The 17,256-nt window shown below is 42.5% G+C and overlaps 2 protein-coding genes across 2 annotated transcripts in view; both read left to right on the plus strand.

Moving 5' to 3' along the window:
* LOC107980833 (facilitated trehalose transporter Tret1-like) overlaps positions 1 to 17,256 on the plus strand; it is a 48,011-nt gene that overhangs the window by 19,887 nt on the left and 10,868 nt on the right. The window lies entirely within an intron of this gene.
* Positions 788 to 4,084, plus strand: LOC100115500 (pre-rRNA 2'-O-ribose RNA methyltransferase FTSJ3). Its single transcript, XM_001599905.6, has 5 exons — positions 788 to 969; positions 1,080 to 1,543; positions 1,618 to 3,064; positions 3,144 to 3,528; positions 3,621 to 4,084. The coding sequence occupies exons 1-5, from the start codon at positions 903 to 905 to the stop codon at positions 3,880 to 3,882; spliced, it is 2,625 nt and encodes an 874-aa protein (XP_001599955.2). The 5' UTR covers positions 788 to 902; the 3' UTR covers positions 3,883 to 4,084.

A 17,256-nucleotide genomic window follows, 5' to 3' on the forward strand; every position in this document is an offset into this window, starting at 1 on the left:
CTGTATGCATCGACGATGTCCGAAACATAGTTTTGTTGTTATTTTCAGGTTACTTGTACACGTATGATTATATGCTATCGCATATTCCCGGAATATAAACAAATTATTGCGGCGATTACGAATTAGCGATAAACGCCATTTTGGATTTTACTTCGAACTAGTGATGCCAACATTACAGACGAAAAAAGTGGAAAAACTTCGTCTAACCTAACCCGAGCCTGGCGTCGAATTTTGGCAACTTTCATTGGTCGGTGGAAGTATAAATTTTGACTGACAAATCAAATTGTCCCTTTAAGAAGAATAAGGCCAATTTATTTTATTCCGAGCACATTTGAATAAAATTTATTTAATAAATCAAATTTGCTCATTATTCCTTTACGAATTTTGGCCTTCGGAAATTTGAAATATGTTTCTTTAAATTGCTCAAATAAAGAATTATAGTGATTTTATGCATTCGAAAAAAGATGGCGCCATATCGCGCGCCATGCAGCAAAAAGTAGCAATTATACTCGAGATTGAATTTTTCTTTGTTCGGACGCATAAAACGTCTCCAAAGCTTGCATAAAAATTTTATGCTGGTTGAAATAAAAATTGAATCAATGGTTTTAATATGAATTCCCGCTCATGAATATTTTTTCGCTATTTTAGACTATGATTGCAATTAGTGATTTGAATAGCGCTCGAATCGAGATTTTTTTGCTAGCTAAAAAACAAAAAACAAAGATCACTAGAAGTCTAGGACCTATTATAGTTACAAGACTTTCCAAGGTGATGAATAGATGGCGTCGAGAGTAACATAACCTCTTCAACGCGTGCGAGCACACGTGTTTATACGCGCCGTGACAGGCAGCGTAAATAATTTTGTTTTTTAGTGTATTTGTAAAAAATAAAAGGTCGCAACAATGGGAAAGAAGTCCAAAATTGGAAAGCAGCGTCGTGATAAGTACTATCACTTGGCAAAGGAAACTGGTAAGCTTTTTTTTCATGCTTTCATGTATTCAACACTAATGTTTTGCGCCACGGCTTTGTTATTCTGCAAAATTATTGTAACATTCGTTTAAAAATTTTTTTATTTTCAGGCTATCGATCTCGTGCCGCTTTCAAATTGATACAGCTGAATCGGAAATTCGAATTTCTTCAAAAATCAAGAGTATGCATAGATTTATGTGCAGCTCCTGGAGGATGGATGCAGGTAGCTCACGAGAACATGCCTGTGTCCTCTATAATAGTCGGAGTAGATTTGTTTCCCATCAAACCAGTTCCTGGTTGTATCGGTCTTATTGGGGACATCACAACAGATAAGTGCCGCATAGATCTGGCCAGAGAGTTGAAAACTTGGAAAGCAGATGTTGTTCTAAATGACGGTGCTCCTAATGTTGGTAAAAACTGGCTGATTGATGCTTACCAGCAAGCCACTCTGACACTGTCAGCTTTAAAACTAGCTACACAGTTTCTGAGACCAGGAGGATGGTTTGTAACAAAAGTGTTCAGGTCCAAAGATTATAATCCTTTGATTTGGGTGTTCAAGCAAATGTTCAAAAAGGTAAATAAAATTTTCTTGTACAAAGCTTGTTAGTGCATTGAAATGAATCTAGATTAATAATTGACTTGTTTCAGGTACATGCAACCAAACCTCAAGCTTCTCGTAATGAATCTGCTGAAATCTTCGTAGTTTGTCAGCATTATCTTGCACCTGCCAAGATTGATCCAAAATTCTTGGATCCGAAACATGTGTTTGCAGAGCTTGACTTGGAGCCAAAGAACAAACTCAATGTGTTTAATCCGGAAAAACAGAAAAAGGCCAAGGCATTAGGATATCCTGAGAATGATTACACTTTATATCACAGGTTGTCAGTGAAAGATTATATTAAAAGTGAGAGCGCTATAGATGCTTTGCAAGATATTTCAGAAATTGTTATAGACGATGAAGCAATTTTAAACCACAAGAAGACTACTAAAGAAGTTATTGAATGTTGTAAAGATATCAAAGTGTTGGGTAAGAAAGACTTGCGTTTGCTTCTGAACTGGCATAAAATCCTGAAAGATGAATCGGACAAAAAAGCAGAACAAGAGAAAGATTCTGAAAACCAGAAAGAAGAGGAAACACCAAAAACTTTAGAAGAGGTGGAGGATGAAGAGGATGAGCAAATAACTAAAGATATTGAAAGATTAAAAGAAGAAAAATTAAGAGAATTAAAAAGAAAAAGGAAGAAAGTTAATAAGGAAAGAACTAAACTTAATCAAAAGTTGAATTTAAACATGGTTTTAAAAGGGGATGTAGGTCCTGTCATGGAAGGTGATGATATGTTCTCACTCAAACAAATCCAGACATATGATCAACTTCATCAAGTCACAGATCAAAGCCCAGACGTCGTTGCTGAAAGTGACTCTGATTCTGACAGTGAAGTTAAGAAGCCAAAAATAGTAAGATACGAAAAAGATTCAGGACACTTGGATAGTAAAGGTTTATATTACAAAGATGAAGACAGCGAATTAGAATTTTCTGAAGATGACAGTGCTAGTGAAAAATCTGGATTGGGTCTTAGTGAATCAGAGGAGGATGAAAAACCTGTTAAGTCTGAACCCAAAAAGGTTACATTTGAGGGTGTAGGAAAGGATGATGAAGAAGTAGAGGATGAGGATGAGGATGAGGATGAGGATGAGAATCCTTTGATAACAGATTTAGATGACAGGGACAAAAAGTCAAAGAAAGCCAATAAAGCCGCATTGTGGTTTGACAAAGATATTTTCAAAGATCTAGAAGATGAAAACGTTGAAGATATGGAAATAGACAAAATGTTAGAGGTGTATAAGAAGAAGGGAGGTAAAATTGTTGGTGAAAAAGATAATGCTAATGCTGAAGTTAAAAAAGCAATCAAGAAAAAGGATGACGATGATGACGATGATGACGACGACGACGACGACGATGACGATGACGATGACGATGATAAGGATTCTGACTATGATTCAGATTACAATGTTGATGAAGAAATTGCTCCTGAAATCAAAGGCAAAAAAGTGAAAGGCAAAAAAGGCGGTTTTGAAGTTGTCTCAAAGAAAGAATGTGAGTTTATTACACGGAGTATCTTTTTTCCAATATATAATAATATTATACAAAAAACTAACCCATTTATAATTTGTAGCACTGAAACCAAGCAAAAAGAGGAAACTAACGACGGAAGATCTCGCCCTCGGTTCGTTATTGGCACAGAGTAAAAAATCACGAAGAGACTTGGTAGACGGTGCGTGGAACAGATTTGCGTTCAACGATGACAATTTGCCGGACTGGTTTGTAGAGGATGAAAAGAAACACATGAAAAAAGACGTGCCGGTACCGACTGAACTCGTAGAAGACTACAACAAACGCGTACAGGACATCAATGTCAGACCAATCAAGAAGGTGATGGAAGCCAAGGCTAGGAAGAAGAAGAGAGCGCTGCGTAAATTAGAAACTGCCAAGAAGAGAGTCGAGGCTGTCATGGACAACGCTGAGATGAGTGACAGAGAAAAGGCGAAACAAGTTAAATCGTAAGTGTTTACATTTTCAAATATATAGTCACATACATATTCAGTCAAAAAGCTGTTTTGCAAATAATTAAATTCATTGTTTCCTTCTACAGTATCTACAGGAAAGCAACGAAAGAACCGAAGAAGGAAGTGACGTACGTTGTCGCTAAAAAACACATGGCTCAGAAACGAGCAGCCAGACCTGCTGGCGTTAAAGGACGATACAAGATGGTAGATCCTCGAATGAAGAAGGAGTTGCGAGCTATGAAGGCCAAGGAGAAGACGAAGGGTCGCGGTAAGAAGTCGAAAGGTCGTGGCGGCAAGCCTCCGAGAGGGAAAGCACGATCAGCACCGAAAGGAAAGAAAGCGAAATAAATGACGGATAGTGAAATGTTAATTTGTTGACCGACTTTTACATTTTTACTTCACGTAAGATAAGTTTGTAAATAATTTATACTGTCAGAATCATTATCAACGACGAGAGTTATTATCGTATAGTTCATGGGACTTCTTTCTCATGCGATATATATTGTATACACGCTAATTCGTTGAGTAAACGAATTTCTTTTACAAATCACATGGTTATTTATTTTCTGTCCTCGCCGTATATGAAGCTTTACTTTTAAAGGAGAATGTTTCTTTTATATAATTAAAAATACCAGCTTTTTATGAATACTGTATACAGTAATATGAAACTTGTTTGTAATACACAGCTAGTGAAAAAATCGATGTCTACAGGGAAAATCACAAGCAGGAAACTAACGCGATAAAGTTATAAATACGAAAGGAAAACTCGACCCACGCGGATTGCAAGAGTAGCGCAAGAATTTTATATGTATACCAGTCACGCATACGAAATCCTCGAGTAGCGTCCTCGGGGATATCATCCAGCACGGTCACCCCTTGCGTCGTCTTTACTCCCTTAGTGCATGCGCTTCGAATGCGCGCGCGAATGATTCGTCCCACGTGGTTGCGTCGTTACCATTGATTGAACAACTTGCGTCAGGCACAGCCTCGATTTTTCATTTCTTTCAATCCGCAAGACATTTGAGCTTCACAAGGGAGCAGAGAAGCCTTTAATAGGAAAGTGTGGAAGGATCTAGGAGGAATGTTGAGATTTTTTCAATGGGACATGAGAATTAATGCAAAAGTTTAATTTTGTGCTTTGGGTTTAGTCTTACAGTGAAATCGCAAGTTTGAGATGTGGGTTGATAAATAATGATGTTTACATTTTTGTTGGACAGGGGAATAAAATTTTAATAATATAGCCATTGCTAATTTTGATTAGTTCAGACATTATTAAAGAGTAAAATTAAACTCCTCCGCATATAATCGTGTCCATTAATTTGATCACGAATATGAAAAGACGCATGATGAAAGCATCAATAGGATATAAAATAGAATCTTTGATACGCAGTCTTTTTCTTATTTTTAAAAGTTAAATAACGCACATTCATCGACCGAAATTCAAAAGAATACTGAATTAAATTCTAAACTAAATCGGAGCGATTAAACGCTTCACCGTAATAGACTCTCCTTGAAATCCGGCGTTTAATCAGCTCCAAAAGGGTTGTGCCCTATATAACTTGCCAAAAATCTTCCAATAAATCCGTGCTGTCATTCACTGTTCAAATAACCGTCGGAATAACTCTCCTTTCCAGAATAGCACCCTCGGCGACGTTAAAACTCTTTTATGTCACTCGCAGGGATATGCATGTGCGAGAGAAGGGTATAATCGATTGTATATATGCATAGACGTAACGTATCAACCTTCTCCCCCCTCTCCCTCTCTCCCTCTCTCTCTCTCTCTCTCTCTCTCTCTCTCTCTCTCTCTCTCTCTCTCTCTCTCTCTCTCTCTCTGGAACCTCAGCTCTTCGGATGTGTCGTCGGTGTACGCGGAAGCGACCTTCGGTCCCTGGACCAAGTGATAAGGTCAAGGTCGAAGGGAGAGTAGGGGAAGTTTGAGGGGATCGTTTGCCCTTTGCTTTTCTAGATTTATCTCATTTTGGAAGTTATAGTTATAGACGTGCTTTCACTGGATAGGTATTCTCTGGGATGTAATGTGCTGTAACACATTGCTTTCCTCTTGCAATTTAAAATTAAAGAATAATTATACCAGTTATTGTTGTATATCTATTATGTCGAGAGCTAAAAGCGTATTCTAGGTAACATTAGCAATTAATTAATTTACATCTATATAAAATTCGCTGAATTCAAATTACACCTCTGTTCTACATAATTATCAATTAAGCACAAATTAAACAGAAAAACCGCACTTCGCTCTCGATCCCATTCAAACGGAGCTTTCGACGTTACCGCTAAATTTCAGACGTCAGCTCTAAAAAAAGAAAAGAAAATCTCGATCAAGCCTAACCACCCCCTTCCCCTCGTCAAAATCAATGCCCACCAATGCCCGCTTCGAAAGTATAAAATCCAGTTCAATAAAAGCGCATTGACGCGCGAGCCGAAAGAGAGAGTGCAGGAGTATAGGTGAGCGGAAGTGGCAGCAGCAGCAGTGAAGGGAGGGAACAGAGCCACCCTCGCTCGTGCCCCTGACTCGTGGAGAGAGAGAGAGAGAGAGAGAGAGAGAGAGAGAGAGAGAGAGAGAGAGAGAGAGAGAGAGAGGGAGAGAGAGAGCTGCTGCTCGCGAGCCATGGCCAAGGTCCTTCCCGGTCACGGGCACGTCCGTTTTGCACTCGAGGTTAACTCTCTTTCGAAAGCTCTCGCAAGCTCGCTACGTTTCAAGGTCCGCGCGATTTTAGAGTGCTGTGTTCTTTTTTTGCGGCTTTTGAATTTATCAAGCTGCAAGGTTGTACTTTTTTTCTTTTCTTAGATTACAGCTTTTTCATAGAACAGGCGGAGATTGAAATTTGAAAAAGGATTCACTAATTAGCGCATCTACAATTTCTCGCAGAGTTTAACTTTGTCAAATAAATACACTCCAGTTCTCCAAACTCATAGAAATTCCCCCGAAGGAACTTTCCGAGTAATGTGCAGCTGCAGCGCATATAATACCATCAGCGAAGCGAAAAACACGTTGCATACTGTATAATTTACTCGCTCCGCAGAACTTGATCTTTCCCTATTTTTCTTCTCGTGCTCCTCTATACTATACCGACCAATTCGCTCGTGTACCTCCCCTGGAGCTTTTCTCACTGTCCCTGCGTAGGAGTTCCCTAGAATTCCTCACCCTTTTCAACGTAGAAGCAGCAATCGTGTGTACGAATAAAATTTCCGCAGTGTTGGCCATCCTTCAAGCGCCCTTTTAAATAAATAACCCGACAATAATTCGCGCGTGCATAGCGAGTCGTAAAAAGGACGACGACGCACACGCGAGCTGCGTATGAAAATTTAAAGCTCTCCTCTCTTTCTCCGCGTAGTATATAGTAGGTCAGTCGCTGCTCTCGCAGAGGTTGCGACCTAGACCGGATCGAGCGCATTATCGGCCTCGCGGGGGGGTCGAGGATGTCGTCGCGTTGTACTGTGCGCGCTGCTCTTGAAAACGACGGAGGAGCGAAAGTAGGGGAGGGTGGATATATCTCTCGGGAGAGAGCTTGCAGCGAGCGAATGTATGTAAGTGTGCTGTACACCTACGACCGCTCACGCGCGCTGCAAAATTCTCTCTCTCTCTCTCTCTCTCTCTCTCTCTCTCTCTCTCTCTCTCTCTCTCTCTCTCTCTCGAGTGTTTTGTTATTGGTGAAGGTAGTCCTTGCGCGTGGGGAAAGGTGAATGTTGTATTTTTTTGCTTCTTTTCTTAGAAGAGGGGCGGTTTTATGTTTTCGTGTGATTACATTTTATAGCGAGATCGGGTTATTTTTAAAACGATGATGCGAAAAATTTTATTGCAGATGATTATAATTAATTGCCGTTATTTTTGAAAGTTCTGTCTCGATCTTATCCATCAAATGTTATTTGGGATTTTTCTGTCGTATATTACAAGTATGCTCTTTTGCGATTAATATCTATCTTTATCTGCACGTGCTTTGTGGTATCCAGTAATATATGAGTTTAAAGTACTTTGAACTCTGCAATCAAAATTTATTTAATATTGCTTATGATGCAATAAATTAAACTGTTTTTCGTTTATAAAATTTACTATTGCAATGTTTTCATATTGATGGCCTATTACCAAATTACGAATAGTAAATTCTTTATTCTCTCGGCGTATAGGAATACCAAAACACTGCATCAATCGACATTCGATGACACGCATAAAAAAAACAATCGCCTTCAATGACGAAACTTTTATATTTCCAATGGCAAACCAACCACCGCGGATTAAAAAATACCAGCCGCGCGCGCGAAGTTCAAAAAGAAAAATAGCGAGACCTCAACCTGCGGTCGCGCATCGACGAAGGCCATCAGTCCGAATCGTTAAGCACCGATCTGCCCACGACAGTGGCAGCGCACGAACCTTTATAAATAAAGCGCTAATCCATCGCGTTATATTCCCCTTCGCGCGCGAGCACGTGTCCCCTAATACCTCGAATGCGTGGGAGTGTGTAGGCTTGATCGAGAAAAGACTGACTGCAAACAGACCAATGCTAAAAGTCCTCCACCTTTTCCTCCTAGCGTATATTCCGCGAACGAGGCCACGAGAGGGAGGGTAGAGCGCTGCACAAGTTCAAGGCCGCAGTCAACCCCCCTGCGGGGGTCGCGTCCGGGCGCAGCAACCCGAAATCCATTCGCGCGCGGAGGGGAACTGCTCCAGTTTTCGCGATTCACGATGAGGATGCAGTGGGCGTGTCGTCGCTTCGATTCCGAGAACTATTTTTACCTTTACACGCAAAATATGCTACTGCTTTACTCGCTATTGCATCACGGCGCTTTTTCCTCGTCTATAGTTTCGCGAATATGACGTATCGAAAAAAAAACGCATGTACGTTCGGTTTTTGCGCGCCGTCGGGAAAAAATCGATGCGACCTTGACGTTGACATTAAACAGCCGCGCAATTCATTGAAAGTCTCGATACACGCAGGCGAAGCTTTACGTAATGTCGTATATAATGCGAGCGCAGCGAACGAGCGATACACTTGCATACGAAGAGGGATAATTGAGCGATCGGGATCGATCCATCAGCTTTCAGGATTACAGGCGTTTTAGCGCAATTAGCAGATTGAATGGCGGCGAGCTTTCTCCTGATGGGATAGTTTTAATTAATGCAGGATGTTGTTATCAGAGGAAAAATATGTAGCTTCGTTGTTGCGAATCTTAATAATTGTGACGATCGCTGTTCGAGAAGAAAATTTAGCGCGCTTAATCGAGATTGTATAACGATCGCGCGCTTATGCAATCGTACACTCTGATTACAATCATTACGCTTGTTGAGCAAACGGGTCGTCCGAGAATCCAGTTTTTGTCCGGATAATTATAACAGAAAACCTGAGCGGGCTTAGTCAATTTCCAAAAATTCTCTGCACAACGATCATCTATTTCTAAAAACCCGCTAACTGCAAGCTCTTATCCTCCCGCGCATTTGTGCCCGGAAAAAGCATCGAGCACCGAATGAGAGACAAGAGGTGTAAGTAGTCTCGAGTCTGATATTTCGCGGTCGCGCGACACCCCCGAGGCCAATCCAACTTATACACAGGTACACACAGACACCTATATAGTACAAAGTCGCGATGCGCCGCGCGTGGGTCGCGTCCTTGAACTTCATCTCGACGCTGAATCGCTCTGACGTCACGGCTATCGACCTGGAATCGCGCGCGCGCTTGCTGCACCGACGTAACTCTCCCGGCTCGTGTTTTGAATGCCATCGACGAGTGTAGGTGTGCGCGCGCGTGTGTGTGTGCGTGTGTGTGTGTGTAATATAACAGTATACTGTGGAGGGAAAACGATCCCGAGGACCTTGAGCTTGATGCAGCTTTATCGCTCGTTTTGGATATGCTTATTATACCGGTTGAAAGCTCGCGCGGATTTCATCGCATTGTTTTTTCTTCTCGAGCGCGGGGGTGACGATGGCACCGAGCTTTCTTTGTTGGCGGATACCTCGCGCGTGTTGCTTTTATCGGAGGGAGGGAGAGAGAGTCTATTTTTAACGAGATCACGATCCTGGAGCTTTATACGCGTGCGGTCTTCGCATTGGGGGTGACAAGTTCAAGAGCAACTTTAAATTAAAAACTCGCGTGTTTATTTTTAGCCATGCATATCATCCGTGGAGGTAATTCGCGATGCTATAAATAGAAAGCGTGGCTGTTTTGGAAGTAGAAAAGGGTTTAAAAATAAGTTTTTACCGCGTCAAGCTCGTGCGATCGCTTGGTTACACAGGACGCAAGCTGTGCTTTCTCCATTTCAAATTCGACGTGCGGCTGTTTATATTCAGTTTTCGATGAATACAGAAGATAACGTACGTTGCGAAATTCTCAAGCGGCGAGACAATCGCGCATAAGATCCGAAAACGTCGCGACGCGATGATTCACCGTCTCGTTCGATCTTCTTTTCGTCTTCGCTAATATCCGGATGAGCATATGCATATGCGACACACACGACACGTGTGCACACGAGGTACGTACATGATGCTACCGATGCCGACTCACTGCCTTCCTGTTCTTACGTATTAGACCCGCGCGTAAATATACTCGAGTGAACCAGCCGCGCGGTGCACAAACTGCACATATAACTTATCGGCGCGTGACTGTCTCGCAAGAAAATGCCAAGGACACGAGAAGATTTTCACGATGGATGTGTGCGATGAGTTTTGTTTCCGTCAAATTTTCGTTTCTGGGGACAAATCGAACGGTGTTATGGTGGGGTTAGAGTCAGTAGTTCGATGGAATGATTTGTGAGTGCGAAGCGAGCGATTTGTCGAACGATTAAGCTGGGGAATTTATTTTTATGGTGATTTGAATGCATAATAGGGCTGTTTGCTTAAGAGACTTTTCTATACCTTTGCTAAAAATAGTATATATTCCTTTATTTTTGCGCCATGAAGATGTATAACGGAAATGTTAATTTGCTTTCATATTTTCAATCAGCTACTCATGCATTTATCATATTAATTATGAAAGTCATATTATTCAATGAAAATTCGATAAATTTCACGAAGATTATCGGAAACGGAATTCGAGCTGCGTTAAACTTTCATTAATAAAATGACTCTCAAAGTGTATCCTGAAGTGTGAAGGCTTTGAATGAAATTCGAAAAGTTGGGGCGTTGCGCAAGAGATGGCGCCGCATGTTTTCAAAATGCGAGAATAGAGTCTGCGATGGATCGTCAGATTTTGAAACGCCTGTTTTCGTTACATGTCATGCATTTTTTCTTTACAATGAAGTACATTTTATAGTTTTCTTTATAATTTTTATTGACCAGAAGGTTATGGATCAGAAGGCTCTTGCTTAAATAGATGTACACAACACGATATAGCTCTTTTCTTATTTAACCAACGATATATCCTCAACGACATATACTACAGGAAAAATGACAATACTTTCATATAATTCATATTGAACTTTGCTATACTCGCCCGTATAATAATTTTCACAGAACTCCTCTTTCGGTTCACAGCAAAAAATCTACATAAATTACAAAAGGAAGCGACATCTGTTCCCACTCGAAAACAATGCGCGTCACAGCCATTAACGAGCCTCTCGTTAATACTCCATACATATGTACATACATGCATACCACCGTATAAATAACAAATAAATCGCATTACTCAGTGACCGCAAGCGCGCGCCATGAATTTCCCACACACATCGACACCGTTCATCATATTAAACAAAAAGTGCTCTCCCGATCAGCCTCTTGTGTGGTTTCCTTGGCGAATCGATTTCCGGAGCCGCCGAGAGAGAGAGAGAGAGAGAGAGAGAGAGAGAAACGATAAGCATCGCTCTCCTATATAAATTCCCAATCGATCGACTGATGCTCTCTCAGGTGTGCGCTCAAGCGAGTGCGATAGAGAACACATTTGTATTATGCTATATGCAACGCGAGAGCGCGTTGTGTGCAGTGCAGAACCGCGACCTTGACACTCGCGAGAGCGCGCGCGCGCGCGACGGGACGGCGCGGCCTTGTCAAGAATTTTCCGCATTCAATTGCTGTTGTATGGTTATATCTATATATGAAAAAATTATGCGAGACTGCCTGCCTGCGTTCGCAGTTTCGCGCGCTTGTTCAGCTCCTGTTTTGATCCCTCGGCTGTTTCACTTTCTTAAGCGTTAAGCATTGTAAATCAGTCGATTGTGCCCAAAGTATAGTGGAGTAATTAGAACGGCCCCGTGGAAAAAGTTGACTTCACGAATATTTTTACTGGGCGCGATGATTGCGTTGAAAGGAAAAAAGAAGCCCATAAAAGCCGACCGTGTTTTACACTTTTACACTGCACCGGCCGACGACAAAACACAGAGCCACCTCCCCTTCCCCTGCGCAATAAACGTCAATTATCGCAAAATACAACAATTTAACGACGGCTCAATCCTTCGGCCCGACAAAAGCCGAGCGAGATTTACAGCTATATGGTTACCCTGCGCATCATCCTCGCACCAAAAACGACTTCGTTCCATAGCATCTTGCGCGTGCGCGCGCGCTTTCGTCGCTCAATCACCGCGACAGGTAAATATTTTGGCTCGTCAGCGCGCGCGCGCGTACGAAGGCCACGCGTCCGCCTTTTTACGACGCTCCTCTTTCTCTTTCTCTTTCTCTCTCTTTCTCCGGCGCAATAAATCCGCTCGTATTTTAGAGGAGCCCCCGTGGAAAAAGTAGTCGGGAAAATTTTTATTTCCGGGGAGGGCTCCGGGGAAAAGCCGAGCGTGCGCGCTTCGATCGTAAATCTTGGCAAAAGCGCGTTGCGAAATTCCGGCGCGCGTTGAGAAGCTGCTTTCCGTGTGGCCGTAAATCATCGCATCGGAGACTTTTGCTTTCTATTCAGGACCGTTTTCTTCCGCGTTTGACTATGGAGGGGCAGACGATGATCGTGAGAGGAAAATATTGCGTAACGGCGCTTATGGTTTTACGAGGCGGCCGAAGCTTTTTCACGTGTTTTCCGGGATGCCGAGGCGGTGTGTTTTTTGCTCTTGACGAGCTGGAGTTGCGCTGAGCGCTGCGATTATTTTTGAGGGATACACAGAGTATAGGCCTGTGTTTTGACGGGAGATGATGGCTTTTTTTTGTTTGCGGGAGGCTTTGTAAAAATTCGTGCGGATTTTTAGGTTTAACGCGGCGGGTTTTCTGTGTAATTAGGGCGTTTTTTTGCTCGTTTTTGGTCGATTGTTTAGTAATTATTTCCGATTGACAGATTGATCTTTTTGAATGACTTAAAATTATGAGGATACGATTTTGTGTATAATGAAGCTGATGTAACCAGTTCAAGTTAAGGGGATGTCGGCGCTAAAGCTATATCCAAACTTTTAGAAGAAGAAAAAGTCCGATCGAAATTTTCTTTCGGTAGAAGGATTTTCATTAAACTTAACACTACGGCGCTACAGACTCGGTTTTTCATTTGCGAGCTTCATTTAAAAAGTTTAATGTAAAATTAAATTTTAAGGTTGGCGCTGCAATCGCATGAGTACGCGTAAACATCTGTTCGTAATTCCAAGATTTTAGAAAAACTAAACGTCCTATCGAAATTTCCCTTGATAGAATGATTTATTAAACCTAACACTAGAGCGCTACAAGCTTGGTTTTTTATTACAAGCTTTATTTAAAAAGTTGTATGTAATTGAAAACCAGTGTTTTCAGCGACGACATCCCCTTCAATCAATTTTCAATTTTTTCCCTGCAAACAATCTTAAAAAGGAAAAGAAATCGTCATCTAATAGCTAACGCAAGCTCCAACGCATAAACGCCGCCGATGAAAGCACAATATTTAGATACGGATAGAATCAAGACCTACATAGTCATAGTTATACTACTGCGGAACGAACGGCATAAATCACTTCTGAAACGGTAGTTCGCAAAAGGGCGTAACAGTACAGTCATACCCCCGAGAGTATACGGGGCTCAACCTCTTCCTCTAGTACAATATACATAGGTATACGCTCTCTAGCTCACCCTCTTCCCAAAGAGTAAACGTCAACACTCGAGTCGTTCGGTTCCGCTAACCGGCCCTTTATGCAAAGGCCTGCGCAGAATACACATTCACGCAAACTACGGCACCTCTTGCGAGCTAGTCATGCCGACTCACAGGTACAACAACAACGCGCCGAAAGGTCGCAAACCGGTTGCACAATAGGATCGTATCTATACGTGCATAACAAGCCGAAGCCTATGCGTAAGGATCAAGGAAGTCGGCTGCGCGCGCGCGCGTCGGCGGCGGCGGCGGCGGCGGCAATTGACTTTGACGAAAGGGGACGAGTATTACGTTACGGCACGTCTCTTGCTCTCTTCAGCTGTGATGGCTGTAATGCATTTGTGCGTAACGGCTGTGTGTGTAGGTATATCTATATATACCTGCGTAGAGGAGAAAAGGAGAGCGAACTCTTTTCCTTGTTTACAGTTAACGATGACGGCGCACTGCAAGGCCGAGAGAGCCTTCTGCTTTGATTTGCTCTCTGTTGACCGCTTCCCGGGGTTGTACACGGTATACGTATATAGTGGCTTGGAGGTGGAGGTAAAATTTGTGCCTCCCTGTCGAGCTCTTTTCCCTTTACGGGCGAGGGCATACCGCTGCGCCGAGTAATGCAGTTACGTGCGTGCGGTGCTTCGTAACTTTGCTTCCGTGTTCGATTTTTCGGTTTTTCTCGTGATACTGGATGCGAAGATTTTTATTCAATTTTTGAATAAAATTCGACTGGTTTATATTTATTAATAATGGACAGACATTGAATAAGAGAAGATTTTCCATAAGACACGTGCGAGCATCGCGTCTCAAGAAAAAACCAATGCCAGCGCATGTATACGGGGGGTGTATGCAAATAATGAGGCATAGCTTCTATTAATATTAACATATAATAACAATGGCAACGTCGTGAAAGAGCTCACGCATCTTTTCAAGAGCGCTTCGCGTCGTGAATATATCGGCTATTTTTAGGAAGAAACGGCTTCTCTCCTTATCGCTTCGTTCACGCGCCGTTTCTCCCCTCAACCTTCGACCGGTTCGCTCGAGCACTCGAATTTTAAAGATAGATTACGTTACAGCGTGTAGAGTACACGCTCCTTCGCGGCCCCGTCCTGTTTTCTCGTAATATATTTATTTACTCCTCAGTTTACGTACCAGAAACGTTCATACGACGCTATTTTAGATAAGGGTCCTACACAAGAGCGCACTTTATTAAAAAAAGCGTAATATTACCTTGCTAATCCCAAGCTCAAAGCAAGCTACACAAACGTCGTAATGAATAACCTGTATTATACGCCTCTCTGCCTTGCGAAATCTGCATACGAGGGTCGCGCGCTCGCAGAACCTCGTGTAGAGAGAGAGAGAGAGAGAGAGAGAGAGAGAGAGAGAGAGAGAGAGAGAGAGAGAGAGAGAGAGAGAGAGAGAGAGAGAAATCTCAATGTCCCCGACAGTTAAAACGTCGCAATGAAAAACTACGATTTCACGCGCGAAGGCGTGTCCCTCCTCTCGTTATACACATCTCACACGTGTGCTATGAGCGCGCGCGTTGAAGCTATAAGCGAAAAACGAAGTCAAGGATGCGAAGATGCGAGAGTGTGTGTGCGTTTCTAAACGTCTGAAATATATGAAGGGCCAATGCCGGGACCTTCTACATCTCGCGCTACGGTTTCTAATACAGATCGTTCGCGGATTGGAGCTTTGTGTGTCTGTGTAGGTTTCGTTGGAAATTGAATGTGTTTACTCGCGAGATAGAGCCGTGTGTTCTCTGTGTGGATATGGAACGGATGTGGGGAAGGAGGATATGCGGCCTTTATTGTCGCGCGCCTATATTCAGGAGTTTCACTGCGCGCGATTGTGTATGTGTTTCATTGAATAATTTCGAAGAAAAAGTCGGCGAGGACACGGTGGCGCAGTGTTTATTATAATATTTCTGTACATATCGTGTGTACACGTATCTATAGTTAAAAATCCGAAACTAAATGCATGAATATTTCCAAATATTAACAATACTAGTGAAGCTCATTCATCCAGCCTTTTCACTGTGCTGAAACTTCACAGGTGTCTCGGTACAATAAGATAGCGATTCGAAAAGTGCATCGCTGACGGCGGCCGTGGCTCAGACAACAGTGTCAGAAGTTTCGAAGTTCGTTTTCGAATTCGAACACTTTATGAAAATATTGAACAGCAAAACTAGAGAGCTATCCGAAATGACTAATAATAATAATAAGAATAATAATAGTACACACAATTTTTCAAATCTCCCAAAATTCCATTTCCATTATCTCCTGCAACGAAAGCGAAAACGTATCTCTCGTCGGTTAAAAGATGACAAATGGCCTATCCCCGAGCAAATCTCGACCTCTTTTTTCCCCATTATTCACTCCCACATAATTCTTGCGCGTATTATATATCTCTCCCCTGTATCTTCGTCGAAAGAAAACCGAGGAACTTTCGTCAAAAGTCTTTTTCTCTCATATCTCTCATCCGACCTTTCACCTACTTCCTTGTCACATTTCTTATTCATTCTCCTCTACACGTGTAAGTCGAATTTTCAGGGATTGACGTTTTCACACGTGCAGAAGCTTTCCCTCAAGGCCATCAGTGATACACTGTTTTACGCACGTGTACAAAAGTTCGTTTTTAAGCATATGAATAAAATATTTGAATTTTGTTTAACTGCTTATCATGCAAGAAATATCGACCGGTGTAACCACGATACACAGTTGATTTGTTTTATCACGAGTGAGAGTTAACTTACATCTGAATAAATCATTGCAAACTATTAAAACATACTTTCAACACCAGCACGTGCAAGGACGCGCTCACTATACGAAATCAATTACAAAGTTTCTCATCCCTCGCTAAAATAAAAAAAAAAATACAAACAAACAAAACATTTCAATCCAACGCTCTATCTCGTGCGAGGCTTCCGTAAACACGGAGCACCCGCAGGGAAAAAAGTAGCCGATCGAAAACGAAAAGCCCCCTCCTCGGCCCAAAGCATCCCCCGCGTAGTGTCTCCCTCCACCGCGCTGTTTACGAAAGTCATAATAGCTGCCGGCCAAGGCCGTGGCCGCTACTAGCACTCAACGGAATTTCGGATATAGCGTATTACTCACACACACAAGCTGGTTTTGTCGCTCGCGCCGCACGAGATCCGCTGCGCGATGTCGTCGTCCATTTGCTCGGCCCAAGGCTGGAAAACGGCGCTTTTCTCTCGGCGCGACCTTGCTGCCAAGCAGAAGAGCCGCAGGAAGATCGATGGCGAGGAGAAAGCGCTCCTTCTCTTCCGGGTTCTGCCGCCCCCGCGGATATCGAGAGCAAGAGAGGGAGAGAGACTGGCTTTATTTTAATGCGACACGAGCTAATGCTATGGAAATGAAAGCAGGATATTGTTTGCTCGCGCGGGGTTTGTTAGAGCAGAGATATACTGCTTTGTCTTTCATTTCTTCTTCTCCTTCTTCTCTTTTTTTAATGGGATTTTTTAGCGCGTGATTTGAATACGTTTGAGGGGAAATGACGCGGGAGATGAGGATTTTCTTTCGTTTGTTTGCCAAACGGAGAGAGAGAGAGAGAGAGAGAGAGAGAGAGAGAGAGAGAGAGAAGAGGTTTACTCGGAAGACCGATCGGGGATATCGATTTTATGCTAAGTTTTTCGATGCCCTGATTCCTTGAATATTTGACGACGCGGCGCGTAAAACGTTCGGGCTACGCCTTCTGTTGGGATATTTTACAGCGCGGGAAAAAAAGT

This window comes from Nasonia vitripennis, chromosome 3, assembly GCF_009193385.2.
Source record: "Nasonia vitripennis strain AsymCx chromosome 3, Nvit_psr_1.1, whole genome shotgun sequence".
Taxonomy (NCBI): domain Eukaryota; kingdom Metazoa; phylum Arthropoda; class Insecta; order Hymenoptera; family Pteromalidae; genus Nasonia; species Nasonia vitripennis.

What these genes read in the sequence shown, in the direction of transcription:
- LOC100115500 (XM_001599905.6), top strand. Translation starts at nt 903, where the DNA reads ATGGGAAAGAAGTCCAAAATTGGAAAGCAGCGTCGTGATAAGTACTAT. An exon ending in TCACTTGGCAAAGGAAACTG is followed by an intron (nt 970 to 1,079) that starts GTAAGCTTTTTT and finishes TTTTATTTTCAG; the next exon opens with GCTATCGATCTCGTGCCGCT. An exon ending in TCAAGCAAATGTTCAAAAAG is followed by an intron (nt 1,544 to 1,617) that starts GTAAATAAAATT and finishes GACTTGTTTCAG; the next exon opens with GTACATGCAACCAAACCTCA.